The sequence below is a fragment of the Caretta caretta genome, chromosome 2 (assembly GCF_965140235.1).
Source record: "Caretta caretta isolate rCarCar2 chromosome 2, rCarCar1.hap1, whole genome shotgun sequence".
Classification (NCBI taxonomy): Eukaryota; Metazoa; Chordata; order Testudines; family Cheloniidae; genus Caretta; species Caretta caretta.
The window spans coordinates 127,680,440-127,699,321 of record NC_134207.1 but is presented as its reverse complement, the minus strand read 5'-3'; the positions used below and the strand labels follow the sequence as shown (position 1 = coordinate 127,699,321).

The 18,882-nt window shown below is 40.5% G+C and overlaps 1 protein-coding gene across 2 annotated transcripts in view; it reads right to left on the bottom strand.

Annotated features, from left to right (window-relative positions):
- CDH9 (cadherin 9) overlaps window positions 1-18,882 on the bottom strand; it is a 128,288-nt gene that overhangs the window by 82,082 nt on the left and 27,324 nt on the right. For both annotated transcript variants that reach the window (XM_048839668.2, XM_048839667.2), the window contains one exon: window positions 9,747-10,070. In XM_048839668.2, the coding sequence (XP_048695625.1) occupies window positions 9,747-9,974 (228 nt within the window). In that variant the 5' untranslated portion in view covers window positions 9,975-10,070. The remainder of the gene's footprint in view (window positions 1-9,746; window positions 10,071-18,882) is intronic.

Here is an 18,882-nt window from a genome sequence, read left to right as displayed (position 1 = left end):
TTTAAGATTTATCTCCCTGTACCTTTCTTTAAAATTCCAAATAAACTTTTCTGCTTCTCCACCCCGTTGTGTTTATTGGGTGACGCACACTGGGCAACAAACCCCTGCTGTTGTTTTGCTTCTGGGCACTGGGTGCCGGCAACAGGAGTAAGGAGCAGTTCAACTATCGGCTGAGCAAGTGCAGAATGGTGGTCGAATGTGCCTTTGGACGTTTAAAAGCTCGCTGGCACTGTTTGCTGACTAGTTTAGACCTCAGCGCAACCAGTATTCCCATTGTTATTACTGCTTGCTGTGTGCTCCATAATATCTGTGAGAGTAAGGGGAAGACGTTTATGGCGGGGTGGGAGGTTGAGGCAAATCACTTGGCTGCCAGTTTTGAACAGCCAGACACCAGGGCAATTGGAAGAGCACAGGTAGGAGCACTGGGCATCAGAGAGGCTTTGAAAACCAGTTTCATGACTGGCCAGGCTACGGTGTGACAGTTTTGTGTGTTTCTCCTGGATGCAAACCCTCCCCCTTTGTTGATTTTAGTTCCCTGTAAGCCGACCACCCTCCCCCCTTTGATCACAGCTGGCAAAGGAAATAAAGTCACTATTGTTTTGAAACCATGCATTCTTTCTTTATTAATTAAAAAAAACGGGAGATAACTGATAAGGTAGCCTGGGTGGGGTAGAGTGGGGTGGGGGAGGAGGGAAGGCACATTGCTTATTGTAGCCACACTACAAATCAAAACTGTTTGAATGACAGCCTTCTGTTGCTTGGGCCATCCTCTGGAGTGGGGTGGCTGGGCGCCTGGAGCCTCCCCCCGTGTTCCTAGGCATCTGGGTGAGGAGGATATAGAACTTGGTGAGGAGGGAAGGCAGTTGTACAATGGATGTAGCGGTGGTCTGTGCTCTTGTTGGCTTTCCTGCAGCTCCACCAGGCACCTGAGCATGTTGGTTTGCCCCCCCCATTAGCCTCAATATTGCATCCTGCCTCTTCTCATCGTGCTCACTTAATGTTTTCCTGGACTCTGCCACTGAATGTCTCCATGCATTCAGCTGTGCCCTATCAGTGTGGGAGCTCGGAAAACATGTCATTGCGAGTGCAGTTTTTTTGCCTTCTAATCTGCGATAACCTCAGGGATGGAGGTGATGGGGGAGCATAGACACATTTGCATCTGCAGGGGGAAAAAAAGGGAGAGTAAAATTTAAGATGATACATTTCTGAGAACAAAAGGGAGACTCTTCCACAGTGAATCAAGCAATTCACAACAGACAGCACATGTGCTTTAGGTACAAGGTCACATTTTGCCTTTTATATTGCGCACCTGCCGGTACGGTGACACATCACACACGGCTGGGCAACAGAATTCAGTTTCCAGGCAGCCATGGTAAGCGGGTTTGGCTTCTAATGCCTTCATAACATGTGGGAATGTTTTCAAACTGCAGCATCCTCCTTTCCCGTAACAAGCAATGTCACTTGGGTTTACCATTTAAAAGGAGGGGCTGCGGTTTTTGGGTGGACGTGAGGCACACACCTGCCCCAACCCCTCCGCGTGGCTACTGGGGATGATGCCTTCACCCCTCCCCCCTCCGCGTAGCTATTAGCCAAGCGCAAACAGCCCAGCATGAACAGGGTCCTTTTACTGTTCCCTTACAACAATTCCCCTATTTCAACCAGGTGACCATGAATGATATCACTCTCCTGAGGCTAACACAGAAAGATAAAGACCGAATGTTGCTTGAATGCGACCAAAACCCAGGACCATTCATTGCCATGCTTTGTGCTGCAATGGTCCAGACTACTTGCTACTGGCTTGGCGTGGTAAAGTGTCCTCTTGTGGAGGACGAAATAAGGCAGCCCTTCCCAGAAACCTTCTGCAAAGGCTTCCAGAGTACCTCCAGGAGAGCTTCATGGAGATGTCCCTGGAGGATTCCCGCTCCATCCCCAGACACGTTAACAGACTTTTCCAGTAGCTGTACTAGCCGCGAATGCATCCCAATTCTTCAGGGCAAATCAAACATTAAACACTATTGCTTTTAAACCCCGTACTGTAGTTACAAATGTGCACTCACCGGAGGTGCCTTCTCTGCCTTCAGTGGAGGGGATCCCACCTTGGGCGGGTATTGGCTCCAGGATGATGAAAAGGTCCTGGCTGCCAGGAAGAACTGATTCAGTGCTTGCCTGCTGTGCATTCTCCTCCTCCTCTTCCTCATCCACAAAATCCTCCTCCTTGTGGTGTGACTCCCCCTTTGCAGGTGTCCACAGACAGGTGGTGGGGTACCCCCCCCCCAGAATACTGTGTAGCTGATCATAGAAGCGGCCTGAATGGGGCTCTGACCCAGAGCAACCATTTGCCTCCTTTGTCTTTTGGTAGGCTTGCCTGAGCTCCTTAACTTTCACGTGGAACTGCTGTGTGTCCCTGTTGTAGTCTCTGTCTATCATGCCCTGTGCGATTTTGGCATATATATTAGCATTTCTTCTTTTTGATTTGAGTTCTGCTTGCACAGATTCTTCTCCCCATACAGATTTAGTGTCTCCCATTCACTCCATGATGGAGCTCCTTCGTGATTCTGGGGGGACTGCATGATCACCTGTGCTGCTGAGCTCGCCACGCTGACAAACAGGAAATGAAATTTAAAAGTTCCTGGGGCTTTTCCGGTGTACCTGGCTAGTGCATCGGAGTTGAAAGTGCTGTCCAGAGCGGTCACATCAGAGCATTCTGGGATAGCTCCCGAAGGCCAAGAACATTGATTTGCATCTGCACTACCCCAAATTCGACCCAGCAAGGTCAATTTTAGCGCTACTCCCCTTGCCGGGGAAAAGTACAGAAGTCTATTTTAAGAGCCCTTTAGGTCGACGGAACGGGGTTGCTTGTGTAGATGCATTCATTATGGGGGAGGGATAGCTCAGTGATTTGAGCATTGACCTGCTAAATCCAGGGTTGTGAGTTCAATCCTTGAGGGGGCCACTTAGGGATCTGGGGCAAAAATTGGGGATTGGTCCTGCTTTGAGCAGGAGGTTGGACAAGATGACTCCCTGAGGTCCTTTCCAACCCTGATATTCTATGATTATAAAATCAACCTAACATGGCTAAATTCAACCTAACCCTGTAGTGTAGACCAGGGCTGAGGGAGAAGTTATTAGCAAGGCACTGCAGAGTGACCTCTAGCCACAAGGATACAGCTCAGGACTCAATTGCCTTGGCTACAGTGTGTCATAACAGACAAAATTTCGAGAACTACGAGTGGTTTTCATTGCTGGAATGTTTGGCCACCTAGAAGCTCCTTTGTTAGGGTCTTGATATTTAAGATGTTGGGTCACCATAACTTTATGAAAATCAGGCCCATTTAAGGGGTGTGAAGTTGGCTGCCCAAAAACTGAGGAACCTGAATTCAATATTGTCTTTAAAAAATGTAGGTAATTATCACTAACAGACTATCTGATCATAGCCTGGTTTCATTTACTTTAGCTTTGCCTTTTCTGAAAGAATATGATCCTTATGGGTACTTTCTTTTTGTATTGGATGCATGCTTTGGGGTTTGTTTTAATGCTTTCTGGGGAGATTTGGCTAAATCTAGACATCTTCTTCTTCTCTTAGGCAACAGTGGGTGGTGAGTAAAGGTCACATGAAATGCTTTTGGCAGCAATATGTGCAGCAGGTAAATTGAACCTACCCCAGATCATGAAAGAGTCAGTGAAAGAAAGAATAGAAACCAATATCTCATTTTGTAAGCAATATGTTCTTAGGCTACGTGTGAGCCTGAATTATAGAAAACTGCTCTCGATTGACCTTTTGGATAGCAGCTTCCAAGCTGCACAAGTTAGAGCTAGATTTCAGAGGCTTAATGAAGTGCCTGCACCGACTCAATATTCCTTTGGACTGGAAAAGAAAAATACTGAATAAAAGATAATTAGCCACTTTAAAATATTATTGAGGGGAGAGTTATACGATCTTGTGGAAATTCAAAGATTTTCAGTGGGGATTTACTCTCCGAAGAGGCTGAACATGGGACTGAAACAAAGCAGTTTATGAAGGAAACTGCATGGGCCTCAGGTCTTTCCCGGATCATGATGCCTCACCTCTCTGGCTATTTCACTTTCTTTATGAACAAGTTGTTTCAAATTTAATAGAGAATGAGATCCTTTCTCTAGGTCCTTTTTGACTACCCCATGAGACTTACGTGTCATGGAATTCTATAGAATGGTTAAAAATCCACTATGGAACAGATCTGATTCTCTATTAAATTCTATAGATTTTGGAGTAAATTCTATAGAATTCTACCAGTTTGATCCTTGCTAAATTATATAGGACTTCATAATAGTTGCAGTGCCATTTCCCTAGTCCCTGCAGAGAAGTCAGGGGTTCTGCTCTATCCCTACTCTTGCATATAGATGGTGGGGTGGGGGAGTGGAACTGAGTTTTTGGGATATGTGTTCCTTCCCTGTAGAGGGCAAAGGAGATCTTGGGACCTGTGGACCCAATGGGTGTGATTTGTATTAAATATTTTTATTGTCCCCAGAATAACTCAAAAAAATGATTTACCCCCTCTCTTCTAAAGGTGTTTGTGTTAGGATTCTAACAAGGAAATCTATCCCAAGTATACACATAGCTGGGTGAACAACTCATAGTGAACAATTCATTACTACTGTGTTTGAGAATTGTCAAATGAATTTGACAGCTTTGCTCATCATTTGCAAGTATTTGACAAATTTAAGATTGTGGATTACTCAGATGAATAATGTGATTATTCATTTTGGTATTAGATACTAGATAGACCTTCTGGGTGACTGATCCCTTTAAGTGACATAGTAATGTTTCTATTCCCAGTTTGGATGGCCTAGCCTTTAAGTAGCTCTTTGACTCTGCATGCCTTACTTTTGCCTATTTAGATTGTAAATTCTTTTGGAGAAAAGCTGTCTCTCCCTGTGTGTTTGTATGCCGCCTAGTACAATGAGGCCCAGTTATCAGCAGAAACCTCTAGGCACTACCATAATATAATTGAGATGAAGAAGAATACAGAGAAGGGCAAGGTTAGTTTAGTCTGCCTTTGATCCTTTCAAGGGCAAAAGAACGGGAAGCTCAGGAGAGAAAGTGAGAGAGTAGTGAGCCTAGAGAATTTTAGGACATTTTAAACTTTTCCATTTTTGTATATGGACAAGTGTTATATTTGGCTGTATATGTAGATCCCAGATTGAAAAAAAAAAATACATGGATCCCTTTCTGACCAAGTGTGTGGGAAAGGGGAGAGAGACACATCACAGATATATTGACTGTTCTGCAGATTTACATTCAATTTTCTCTTGCCAATTGATACAAAATAATGGCATGTGGCATATGTGTCCTACTAGTGAAAGATACACTGTGGTCTGTGTCTCCTAGCTTGTTAATTTACACAGTGCCCTGGTTTTGGCCAACTGTATTAAATACCCCATATGTGTATCCTAATCAACAATATTTCCTATATCTGCCAAGTGCATTAACTGAATTTACTGAGCTCCTTTTTCTACCACATATCACCATTCACCACTGTTATTAACAAAAGCAATACAATAATAATTGGTAGGGCATGCGTGATCTGTTAGCGTACTATTATCTTATTTAATAGCCTCAGCACTAGGACAGGAAAATTTGGGTAACTGTTGTGTTTGTGGTGCATCCTATAAACAACATTACATAGAGCAAGTACGTTGATTGAATTGACTCATAGATTTAACATAGTTATTGTTACAGACAGCTTGTAGTAATTGTGTTCTTGCTTGGTTCTAAACACAAAGTGTATTGTCAGATCTCTTTAATAACTTGGGATTCCCCTGCTGTGTTAATATTAAACAGTGTCCCATTAATAACTACATTTGCTGGTTACCAGTGTACACAGTGAACAAGAGAGGTTCTCATAGTTCTGAAGTAGAAAGTGGTCTGCATGAGCCAAGAATGTATGATTAAGCCCCATGCATTTTCTAGGAAGTAGACCTAAGAAGGACACCACCAACAGGTTTCCTGTGCCTGTCTGGTACTGGCAAACCACAGTGCTGTAGAGAAATATCAGTATAATTAATACATTTTGATTGGCAAAAGCAGGATTGAGATGGGGAAATTTTGAATACAGAGGATGCAGTGAATGCTCTTGACCGGTCACAGGATGGTGGAGGGGGGGGGGGTTCATATGTTTGTGTGATGCTTATATGAGTGACATATTGCTGCTAATGCTCCTGTTGTTTTTGGTAGAGTTCTTGTCCTGAATCCTCTCACATGATATCACATCATATGGGATCCATCTTTCACATACCGGAGTCAATAGCAACATTCCCATTAACTTCAGTGAGTGAAGGATTAGGCCTGATTCTTGTGTGATACGATGTGATGCCCTCTATGTAATGTGGCAATTAATAACACAGCTTCTGATTCTGTTACATAACTTGCATATATTCACTGCAGTGCCTGTTTGAAGAGATGGGTTTGACTATATTTTGCTTTAGTGTAGCAGTTGCAGCCAATGACTTTAGTTTATTGTTCATTTATTGTGTGATGTTATGATTAACTCACATTATGTCAATGTAATCATTGTACGCTAAATTGAGTTAAGTTGTAGGATTATAGAAGTATAAGATTGATCAGTATTTAGAAGGGATAATTGTGTAGAAAGTATCTAAGGAAGGAAGGCTGAAATGCAAGACCTGTAGGCTGAGGCCTGTAAGATTTTAGCTTAGCTATTTTAGGCCTTACAGATAAGAAATGCTGACATAAGTAAGTGACCGAAGAATAACCCGATGCCATAAAATTATGGGAAAAGATGTACCAAGGGGCAATATTGCAAAAAAAAAACAAAACAAAACACAGTAAGAGTATTTTTTTTTTCTTACAAGATACCCAGCAGTCATGTTTTTCTAACACATGCCCTAACTGCAGGGTGCAATATATGTGTAAATGATAATGAGGTATAGTCAGAACCACATTATAAAAAGAATGTGCCCAGATTAGGAAAATTGAGTTTCCTATGGAAAATTCCAGCAGGAACCATCCCTCTACAAATGGTCACTTGACAATGCATCCATCAGATCTTAAGAATATCCTTATGGATGTGAGTATAACTATATTTGTAACTTGTTCTTAGGGCTTTATAGGATTTTTATATGCCTGAGTAATCACAACTTTAACTGTAACTTTAATAAAACTTGTAAAAACAGACTAGACCTTATACTTGTGAAATGTATGTGTGGTCACCATCCTTGGTCTTTGTGATCCTAGAGACTCTAAATCTGAAGCAAGTATCAGATGTGACTTTCACTCTGTTGAGCTTGAAACTGTAGCTGAACCCTCGGTGGTGTAACACCACATTACAAAATTCACTTTACATTAAAAAAAAAGGCTACACAATGTACAATGCACATGGGTGCATATGCACATACACACACACACACACACACACACACACTGAAGATAGAGCCTGGGAAGTACTGCTACCCTGTGAATGCTGCAGCTGCTGCTGGGGATAGGGAATGATAAGGATGGTTATTCCTCCCTCCCCCACAATTACCACCAACTCTTCCACCTTCTCATGGATACTGTTGATTTTATTTTATCGTTCTTCCTGCTTCTCTCCCTCCTTCCTTTTCCAACTCCTAAGCCACAGATGGCTTTTAGGAGATGGCTGTGGAAGCATGTCTGATGTGACTCCTTATGCAAACAGAGCTTCACACCAGTACTTATGGCACATTTTCTCTTTGGAAGTCTTCTTGTGAACAAACACAATCTCATCACTTTTAAAGAAGTGCCACGAGAATCCGGGCCTGACCCATGTGTTCCAGAGGAATCCCAGTAATTGAGACTCCATGAAACAAGTGTGTTGAAAGTTACTGTGGAATATGTTACAAGTGTGTTCAGAAGTAATGACACAAAATTGATGTTAGTTGGTGCTGCACTTAAAGTAAATGGGGATCCACAGGTATAAGTCAGGTCAAAATTTTAAGTGACATAAAAGCATAATGCTCACCTATATGAGATGTCTATAAATATAATGTTTAATATGTCTTTCATATGCAAGCAGATAGCACAGCCAAGTAATCCAGTCCCAGCCAATTCCTAATAACACATTGTTATGTCATAGGCAAAATACACTAATGTAGTTGTACATTATTCAGTGGGACTGATCAGAAATTGAATCCACTATAGAGAAAAATAAATATTAATTTTGTCAACTATCTGATCCTCTAACAAGTGTGCTTACAATGAGAGTTTCTGAATTCATTTCATTCTCTTTGTAATACAACATTATTATATTACTCTAAGAGTCCTTCAGTCTATGTCTCTCCATATTAAAGAAGGGCTGGCTAGGAATTCTTGCTACCGACTCGTCCCCATGAGTCTGAATAAAAGTGTTCTCTCCTCACATGTAACACAATTTGCTAATTGCCATCAGATTCAGAGACAGAATACTAAACTGAGACTTAAGCTTTTCTCAGAACAGATATTGCTCTAAGAGTTGTTTTAAAAAACAAAACAAAACCCTTAGATGACTTTCCTGTTTGTCACACTTTGGGCCTGCTACATCTCTCACACCATTTTTATGATAACATAACTGGCTGAAATGGAATTACTCCTGTTTTACACTGAGAGCAGAATCATGGCCATTATGTACATTGTCAGATCATGAAATGATCTCAGGTCTTAAGGGTAACACATAGTATGGGGTGTGTCTTTATTGGTCCAGTAGTGCATTCCTGAAAGTCAGTGGGAATTTTGGGCATTGAAGGAATGCACGACTGGGTGAGGTGGGCATACCATCTGCTGTAGATTCAACAAAGTTGTCCCTTCCTTCATAGATACATTTTCTTTTTTAAAGAGAGAGAGAGAAAGAGAGAGAGATTCAGACTCTGATCTCAGTTATTCCAGATTTATACTGGCATAAATCTATTGAAGTCAATCAAATTACTTTGTATCCACACGTGTGTGACTGAGGTCCGAATTTGCTGCAGTTTCCTATTTCTTGTTTTTTTTAAATGATTTTCCAAGACAGAGATTTCTGTTTTTGTGAAGGCCTTGCCAGAAAACAGGGAATGTCAGGGCAGATGGTGAGGCACAGCAAAGGCTGCAAATCTGAAACTCCTTGATGTAATTATCACCAGGAAAGGCAAGAGGTCAACTTGGAGTCACAAAGATTCAGTTAGAATTCAGGGATGCTGTTGGATCTAACAGCTGGAAGAGGACTCACTTTTTTTCAAGTAATCTAAGTAAAGATTAGAGTTTGTTTGCTGGAAAAAAGGCTGAAGATCTTTTCTTTTCTCAACCACCATTCTTAATAACATAATGTCTCCACTGTACATGGATAACATTTTCATTATTAACAAATGGAATTTTGTGTGCATCTAGTGGAGAATATATCTCTGCATAATTGTAAATATCACAAAAGATTGGGTGTCATTGAGGGAACCTATCTTTTAGCTCTCCCTTGTAATATTTATCTTTGACAACTGAACACGGACTTGAAATGATACAGTGATTGAAACACCCCCACAAATGTGTGTTTGTCTAACCAGGAATTAGTAATGTTTAGGCTGAACTGTTGCCATTTCATCACGACATCCCGCCTCCCAGTTCCTAACCCTTCTCCCTCAAACTATAATACATTATGCGTGCTTTGCTTTAGCGCTGATGAGAAAATAAGACCACCTGTTTTATATAAGAAATCAAGTAAGAAGAACTGTGCAAAGCACCACTTGTCTGATTTGTCAATCCTATGTGGTCTTTTAAATGCAAAGCTTACCTTGCCCACATACTGAGTATCTGGACCTGTGTACTCCTCCAGCAAGAAAAACTGATTCCACATCCAGCCACGTTTGCTGCGGTGCAGGGTTTTCCCATCATCCTGTGAAAACCCCAGTATCCTTCCTTTTTGTGAATTTTTGGTAGTCCTTTTGGGGGATGGTGTCATGTGAACCACATGAAGCATACAGGTCCAGAACAGAAATGACAAGCAGTAGCAAGTCCTCATTGTTTGCAGCTTTAGAAAGGACGCTGCTGGGGTCGACGTCTCTCCTGTTTCACCAGAACAAAACTCTTGAAAGGTTGTATTCCACTTTTAAAGGACCTGTGAAATGGACAAAAGTTTCTGGGTGAATTGTAATTGTCTCTAGATCAATATTTGTTAAAGTATATTTGCAGCCTGGTTGTTAAAACTGCATTCCTAACTTGCACATGCGGTTGGTTGCCACAGCTGCGCTTGTAAATCAGAAAACTGCACACACAAAAGGCCAGCACAGGAAATGGGCCAATCATTTGTACAACCACTGTATTTTAGTTTGTTACTAAAATTAGATTAATTTGTATGTATCAGGCTCTTTAAGTCTTCTCTGTCCTCCTCTCTCTCCCTCTTTTTCCCAGGTATATGATTTCATGCACAAATAATTGTTGAATCAGGTAATATGTTTCTTGATCTTAAAAATTAATCAGGCTCCCGTTATTTAGGTACAATGTTTAGCTGGGTTCTAAATCACAGAGCCAGTTCCTAGCTGCTACTATGATGCTAATGGAGAATCCACACAGAAACAAAGATTTCAATTTACTCAATCACATGGCTCACCTTGGCTTTGCCCCTGCCTGCTACTATCCCACCTTCCCCCTCTGCACAATGGTTCCAGAGAAGCTAAGATTTGCAGTGCAGAGAGACACACACCTCCTGTGTACCCACCGCCTAAATCCTGCCTTTGCTTATACAGTGGAACTGCATCAGTTCCTCTGCCAAGGGACTTACTCTGCTATAGATGCAGGATTTGTTCAGAAGAGCGTAAATGAAGAAAAGGGCCTCCTGCAGGTCCCCTGAACTGGGATTAATTATATTTATTAGATGAATTCTGTAAGATATCTATGTCCGAAAATTCCACTGGAGTCATTTTGCATTTGGAGTAAAGCTGATCTGAAAATGTCTCTCCCAACACCTCCCCACCCCTCAACCCCCCATAGAGAAACAAAATCAAAAAAGAGAAAAAAAGTCATTTTTGTTTAATTTTTCCACAGAAAATTTCAACTTTTCAATGAAAAATAAAAACCCTAAAAATCTAACCAAAAGTTGAAAATTTTCATTTGAAAACCAAAATGTTTGATTTGCAAATGCCACTGAGGTGCCTCATGGGAGTTCTCCTTCAGATGACCCACGGCGTCGTTCTCTTCCATGGGCTGGGCTCCCTGGCTGGACTACAACTCCCATGCAGCTACATGGTTTTTATTTTTTTCTTAACAGCTGCACTCCATTATGAGAGTTCCATGGCAATGATGCATCACGGGAGATGTGGTCTGGCTGGGGACCCTGCCCCAAAGAGGAGAATGAGGCACCTGAACTGCCATGAGGCACAGTGGCAACAATTCTGAATCAAAGTTGTGGTTTTCAGCCATAATTTTGTTTGTTTGTTTTGTTTTTCAGGTGTCTGTATTTTTAAGAAGTTAAAATGTTCTGCAGAAAGTAGACACTTTTCACAAAACAGTGAATTTAGCTGAAAACAAACTTTCTGTCAACAAACAGTTTCAGTGGAAAAGTTGATGAGCTTAATGATTATAAAGTTAGACTTGATTCTTCACCATGCCTGGCTAGTACAGATCCTTGCATCTGTGGGGAATCCAGTTTGTCAGTGAGCCTCTGCATGGACACAGGGATTCTGAAGCAGGATCAAAGCCTTGGTGTATTTTAGTTACTTCAATCAGAGATTTATCTGAGAAAGAAATGAAGGCTTGAAATATTTATCACTTTCTAGCATCATGTTTTAAAAACAAAAAGAAAACATTTTAATAGGTGTCTAATTTATGCAGAAAATTATAGTTATAATGCAGGAAAATTCTAATTTTCTTCATTTCTTTTTTTTAATTGAAGAATCAAAGCACACAGTGAATGAACTCTGATTTGCATAAAATCGTGCATGTACATAGATCTTGGCATAAATTAGAGAACATATTTTGTTTGAATTCTGTAGGTATATTCAATATCTCATTTTGTCTCCTGTTATTCTCAGTATGTTCCTGTTGAGTTCAGAGAACCATGGAAGAGCTCTCCTGTGGCTAATTTAACACCTGTAAATTCCCAACTTGTTAAGTGAAGAATGTGTCCCGTAATAGATAGTGTGTTACTATAAAACTCAGACTCACCTGACTCAAATCTAATGGAGTTTATTTTTTTTAAACCATTTATTTTGTTTTAAGTGACAAACTCATCTAAGTTTCGTTTTAATTATCAGCAACTAGAGCTGGTTTGAATTTTTTTAATGAAACAGTTTCTCATCAGAAAATCCCAATTTGTTGAAACCACATAACTTTGCAAGAAATGTTTCATTTTGTTGAAACTTTAATTGGGAGGGTTTCTCAGGTCCAGGATGCATTTTTGGAGGGTATCAAAACAACAGAGAGTGAGCCCAGATTAGCCAATAGGCCAGTGCATAGGGTACTCATCTGGGAAGCAGGTGATCCGTATTCATCTATCTGTTTTGAATCAGGGACTTAAGCCTGAGTCTCTCACATCACAGCTGAGTCCCCTAATCACTGGGCTATTTGCTAGTCTGGAGTGGGTCCCTCTTGTTTTTCACTTTTTTTTTTTTTTAAATTCTCAGTTTCATTCTGATGTGGAGCAGGACATTTATTGAAATCTCAAAAATGTTTTCAGGAAGGGCAAATTGTTTCCTGCCTAGCTCCATGAGCAACTCCAAATACTCTGCAGTGAAAATATATATTTAAATGTATATTCATTAAGCAACAAGAGCAATATACAACATTAAATTAGTTTCTGATCAACTTTTGGACAAAAGTGTTCTTGACAAAATCTAGGGAGTACATTTTACTTTCTGCTATTTTGTACTTAATGCTTAATTATTTTTTCATTTGTTTGCAGTGTTTTTGTAGCAGTGTTGTTCCCAGAATATTAGGGAGATAAGATGGGTGACGAAATATCTTTTACTGGAAAATATTAGTGAAAGAGGCAAGCTTTTGAGCTACACAGAGCTCTTCTTCAGCTTCCATCCCCCCACCCCCACCCCCCGAACCGAGGAAAGCTCTGTTTGGCTTGAAAGCTGGCCCAGAAGTTGATCCAATAAAATATATTTCTTCATCCACTTTGTCTCTTTATTTTTTCATGTCTTTCTCAATATACTTTATTATATTCATGGAATATATGGGCTTTTTCCTGTTGTTTATTGAACCCCCATACATCCACATATCTCACAACAGAATCTGCCTTCTGTTTAAGGCTTCTAGGATTACATAATTATTCCTCCCAAATCCACCTACTCAAGAAAACACTAGAAACTCAACATCGGCCAATACACTCTATTTCCAACGCAGAACCATGGACCAATGGAGATGTCTAACCCACTTAGCTAGGTAGTACGTAGGTTGAAGTCAACAGCAAGCTCTACCCATGAGTGAGGTTAAAGGCTGCAGCTCTAGGAATTTCTGCAATGAGAAATTCTGCCCTGCTAAGCAGTAATTCTTTAACAGAGGATATACTGGAAAGACTGTCTGCTTCCACATTGTATTCCAGTCAGGGCAGGAGTTAAATACTATAGTGAACTGGCTTTCTGCATGGTGCTGCCCTCTAGTGAATGGTTCACTGGGCTTGCTTACTGGGCAATAGGTCTTGTACTGTCAGCCAAACTCTTTCATCTCAATCGGTAGAGGCCTGTGTTTTGGGAGCTAATGAACCATGGATCTAACTTTTCCCATTGTGTGTGATAATATTGTAGATGTATGCATTCTCTGTAGAGTTAAATGTGTTATAATGGTGGAATGTTATAATGTCTACACTGAAACCAATAGCAAAACTCTCTGATTTTCAATAGGAGCAGCGTGGCATGGAAGTCTGAGAATGGAAGGAAAGGTTTTGTTTGTTTTCTTTCTAACTTGTGAAATGTACTGTGTCAGATACTATATTACAGCATCTATCCAGCATCTGTTGCTTGAGTCTTTCCCACCATCTAGTCAATCGATCTATCCTTCGTTTTACACAATGGAAAACACTTTATTTCCTTAGTTACATATGAGTTAAAGACATTATTTATGACACGCTATTCATATAGACACTTGAATGCACATATTGTGACCTGCATCCTTTCTTCAGGTTGCAAACCAGTTACATCTGATGCTCTTGAATGGTAGAAAATGAATGCTTTTTGCTGTCTGTGGAAGTAACCTGAAATCATTAAAATCTTCCAATGCAGTGAGTGAGTTTGATATCAAAGTCCTTAGGGAGTTCCAGGTAAATGAATTATCTTCATATGAAAGACATAATTCTCCTTAATACATTAGCAATTGAAAAAAAAAATCTTAAAGCCTTTTGAATGTAAAACATTCTATTTAGATTCTTGAGGTGTACTGTGAAATAAGGCCTGCTGGGATCAATAGCAGGGATTTGTTAGCAATGATGCCAATTTAAATGTTACTATAGCAATCACCATGGTAATGTATTTAATTAGTGCTGCACAGTCACTCACAAGCATGATATGCGTCTATTCTAACCTTCAGCAACTTTACAATAGAGCATGCAGAATAGTTTGTTTCAGTTGTTGACACTGAAATAAAGTTCCATTCCAAATGAAAAAATAAAAATAATGGAATATAGATGCATAAGCATGGTCCATCATATCTCAACTGACTAAAGTGTATGTTTATCTGCAGTAGAAGCACTAGATATGTCTCTCCTACGTCTTTACATAAAAATGATGTACTTCTTGTTCTTAAAGGTCCAAAGAATCTACAAAGCTGGGACACATATTTTATATAGGATACGCAGCAGTGTGGGCCTAATTTTGTAGTCGTTTCTCATGTGAGTAGTCCCTGGCTCTGACTTCTGTGAAACTACTAACATGAGTAAAGGCTGTAGAATTAGGTGTGAGATCAGTATGACTTTTAAAGAGCAAGGTATTTGTAGATGTAATGTGGAGTGCGTGTCCTTTTTTCCCCCTCCAAAATATAAAAGATGGGGAAAATACTAAAAAGAACAAAAGGGTGAAAAAAATAATCAATTAAAGTGTGTGCACTAAGAAGCCTAGCGGACGTGAGCCAAATCTAATGTCATTAGCAGAATACTTTGGGGGGTTTAGGGAGACACAAAAGTAGAATTTAAATAGATTTAATGGTGGTTATCACAGACTGTGAGTATTAAGGATCTAATGTTATACCCAGTGGGGTTAGTGGAAATATTGCCATTTACTTCAGGCGGAACACGATTAATGAACAAATTATTCCAAATAATTAAGAACCAGATTTTCAAGTGCTCAGCACCTACAATTGAGGCCAGATTTTAGAAGAGCTCTGATCTATTTAGGTACCTCAACAAGAGCCAGATGTTTAAGAACAATCAGCATCAACAGCGCCCTTTGTGACAAGAGCTGGTCAGTAATTTTCTGACAAAACAGTTTTTCTTCAGAAAATGCCAATTCAAGAAAAACAAAAATGTTTTAAGAGTGCGAGACCTACCCTGATAGCTAAGTACTTCCTTGGGAGATGCAGGGACTTGAACTTGAACTATAGAGTCAATCCCTCTCTCTGGCCAAGAGCTATTTAATTAGTTATACGAAGTGATAGAGCTTCAACAGGCGAGACTGAGAGTCCTTTAGTTTTTAAGGTCAGGCTTGACAAAGCCCTGGCTGAGATGATTTAATTGGGGATTGGTCCTGCTTTGAGCAGGGGGTTGGACTAGATGACCTCCTGAGGTCCCTTCCAACCCTGATATTCTATGATTCTATTATTCTATGATTCTATGATCCTGCCCCTGAATACCTGATAGCTGGTTAGGACACTCAGCTGGGATATGGGAGACCCTTGTTTAAGTTCCTGCCCCAAATCAGGAAGAGCAGGATGTGGATCTTACAAATCCCATGTTGTTCTGAGGTGAAAGGATTATCTCACTCTTTAATTGAGACACTTTGGGCCAGGTTTTCAAAGAAGTTCAGCACTCAATGTGCTGCTGAACTGTTTTAAATAGATGTCCCCTTACTTTGGTACTTATGGAAGATGAACTCTTTTTTGAAAAATCTGCCCAATATTGTGAATGCTGCACTGTGTTGAAATATTAGAAAGTCTATTGAATTCATGTCTATATCCACATCTATCGGCAAATAAATCTATGATGAATGGGGTTATTAAAATAAATATTTATCTTATTATTGAAATTAGAGTTAGCATTATATTTAAAAATACCGCAAGTCCTAGAGACATTCTAGGTGGAGATACTGGGCTAGGTTCAGCCATAAAATAGACTTCTTTTTGCTTATCCAAGGTTTCAGACCCTTGGTGCTTGAAATTCTTAGAGCTTGAAATTCCCCTGGAGGGAACTTGCAGTAGTTCAATCCCTGCTTCACTGAGCCACTACAGTCGCATATGTGAGTGAAGATGGCAGGAGGATATGTTGATTCATATCTGAATAGTTCCCATGGGTAAGGGCTTGATGTCCACTGGCATATCCCTAGAAGAGTGTGGCGGTGAAAACACCATCTTCCCTCCCCAACAGTGAATCTCTTTTGGGGAGCGGGAGAGTACACTTTTACCCCACTCTGAGCCCTGGTCTACACTACGAGTTTAGGTCGAATTTAGTAGTGTTAGATCGATTTAATCCTGCACCTGTCCACACAACAAAGCCATTTTTGTTGACTTAATGGGCTCTTAAAATCTATTTCTGTACTCCTCCTCAATGAGGGGATCCGTGCTTAAATTGAAATCACCGGGATGAATTTGGGGTAGTGTGGATGCAATTCAATGGTATTGGCCTCTGGGAGCTATCCCAGAGTGCTCCATTGTGACTGCTCTGGACAGGATGCACTGGCCAAGTAGACAGGAAAAGCCCCACAAACTTTTGAATTTCATTTCCTGTTTGGCCGCTGTGGCAAGCTGAGCAGCACAGGTGATCTTGGAGTTCCAGAATTGCAAAAGAGCTCCAGCATGGACTGAATGGGAGGTACTGCATCTGATCGCTGTAAGGGGGAGACAAATCCATGCTATCAGAACTCTGTTCCAAAAGACGAATGCCAAAATATTTGAAAAAAATTTCCAAGGGTATGATGGACAGAGGCTATAACAGGACCCACAGCAGTGCCACGTGAAACTTAAGATGCTTGGGCAAGCCTATCAAAAAAACAAAGAGGTAAATGGCCACTCCGGGTCAGAGCTACAGAGCACTATTTTCCAGGTCTGTCTGTCCAAGTCATCCTGTGTGCAAGAAGCAATAAGAGGCTATAGAAACGTACTTTAGAAGCTCAAGTGGTGTTAAAATGTTACTACATTTCTTTCTGTGTGTGTGTGTGTGTGTGTGTGTGTGTGTTGTTTGAATAGATAGTGGTCCCGATCTTGACGCCCGTTCTTCCCCACCTTAGTCTAGTCCCTTTTCACCACCCTGGTGATACAAATGTGCAGGAAAGCAGCCCTACCAGGGTAGCTTCCGATTTCCCCTATCTCCTGCCTTCCAGTCTGGGATATAGATTTGGTGAAGCTGGCTCTGTGCCATCCTCTCCGCTGGCATATAATGTGACCAGAGAATGCTGGGTAATTATAGGCTGTCAGCCTGCCATTGATCCCAAGCAAAATAATGGAACAGCTGGTAAAGGACTCAATCAATAAAGAATTAAAGGAGGGTAATATAATTAATGCCAATCAGCATGGGTTTTGGTTCAATAGATCTTGTCAAACTCACTTCATATCTTTTTTGGTTGAGATTACATGTTTAGTTGATAATAGTGCTGATGTAACATACTTACACTTCTTTAAGGCATTTGGACTTGGGACCACATAACATTTTGATTGAGAAACACGATCAATACAAAATCAACATGGTACACATTACACGGATTAAAAGCTGACTAAATGACAGGTCTCAATTTTTTTTTTTGTGAACGGGGAATCATTGAGTAGTGTGTTCCTTGTGGGATGGGATGGGTTCCTGGTGCTACGCTATTTAACATTTTTGTCAATGACTTGGAAAAAAATAAATCTTTACTGATAAATTTTGCAGATGACACAAATATTGGGGCAGTGGTAAATAATGAGGAGGACAGGGCATTGATATAGAGTGAGAAATCTGGGTTGCTTGGTAAACTGGGCCCAAGCAAGCAATGTGTTTTTCAGTATGACCAAATGTAAAGTCATATATCTAGGAACAAAGAACTGTATCCTGGGGAGAAGAAACTGAAAAAGACCCAGGGATCAATGTTGGATGATCAGCTGAACATGAGCTCCTGATACAACATTATGGTCAAAAGGGCTAATGTGATTATTGGACGTATAAACGGGGTAATCTTGAGCAGGAATAAGGAGGTTATATTACCTCTGTATTTCACACTGTTGTCACCATTACCGAAATTGTGTGTCCAGTTCTGGTGTCCACAATTCAAGAATATTTTTAATAAACTAGGGAAGATTCAGATAAGAGCCCTGAGAATGACAAGGATGGGAATCTTGCCTTATCCTGAAAGACAAAAGGAGCTCAATATATTTAGCTTAACAAAGAGAAGTTAAAGAGGTGACTTGTTCATAGTCCGTACATTCCTACATGAGGCTGCTCTAAGCTGTGTCTGGATCTGACTTGGCCTCGGGCAGTCCCACATGTTTAAAGCTACCTTTGTACCCCGTTGCCTCATGTATTCTGATAGACATCTGGCACAGTGGAATATTTGGCCCTATAGTTCCAAGAACCCAATACACTTATTGAAACTTACAGTAATAGTGCAGGGAATGTCAATATAAATATGAGGTTGAGATTTTGTGTCTGTCCTTATGTCTGTCCGGAAAGAATCTTTATCATAACTCCCTTCCATCTTCATAATAATTGTTCTGATGACTTGTGCATTTTCTTTGCTTTGTTAAAAGTGAGTTACAAAGAGGAAAACTTGTTATAGCCTACAACTATCACCGACAGTAGTTCATAAAAGAAAATT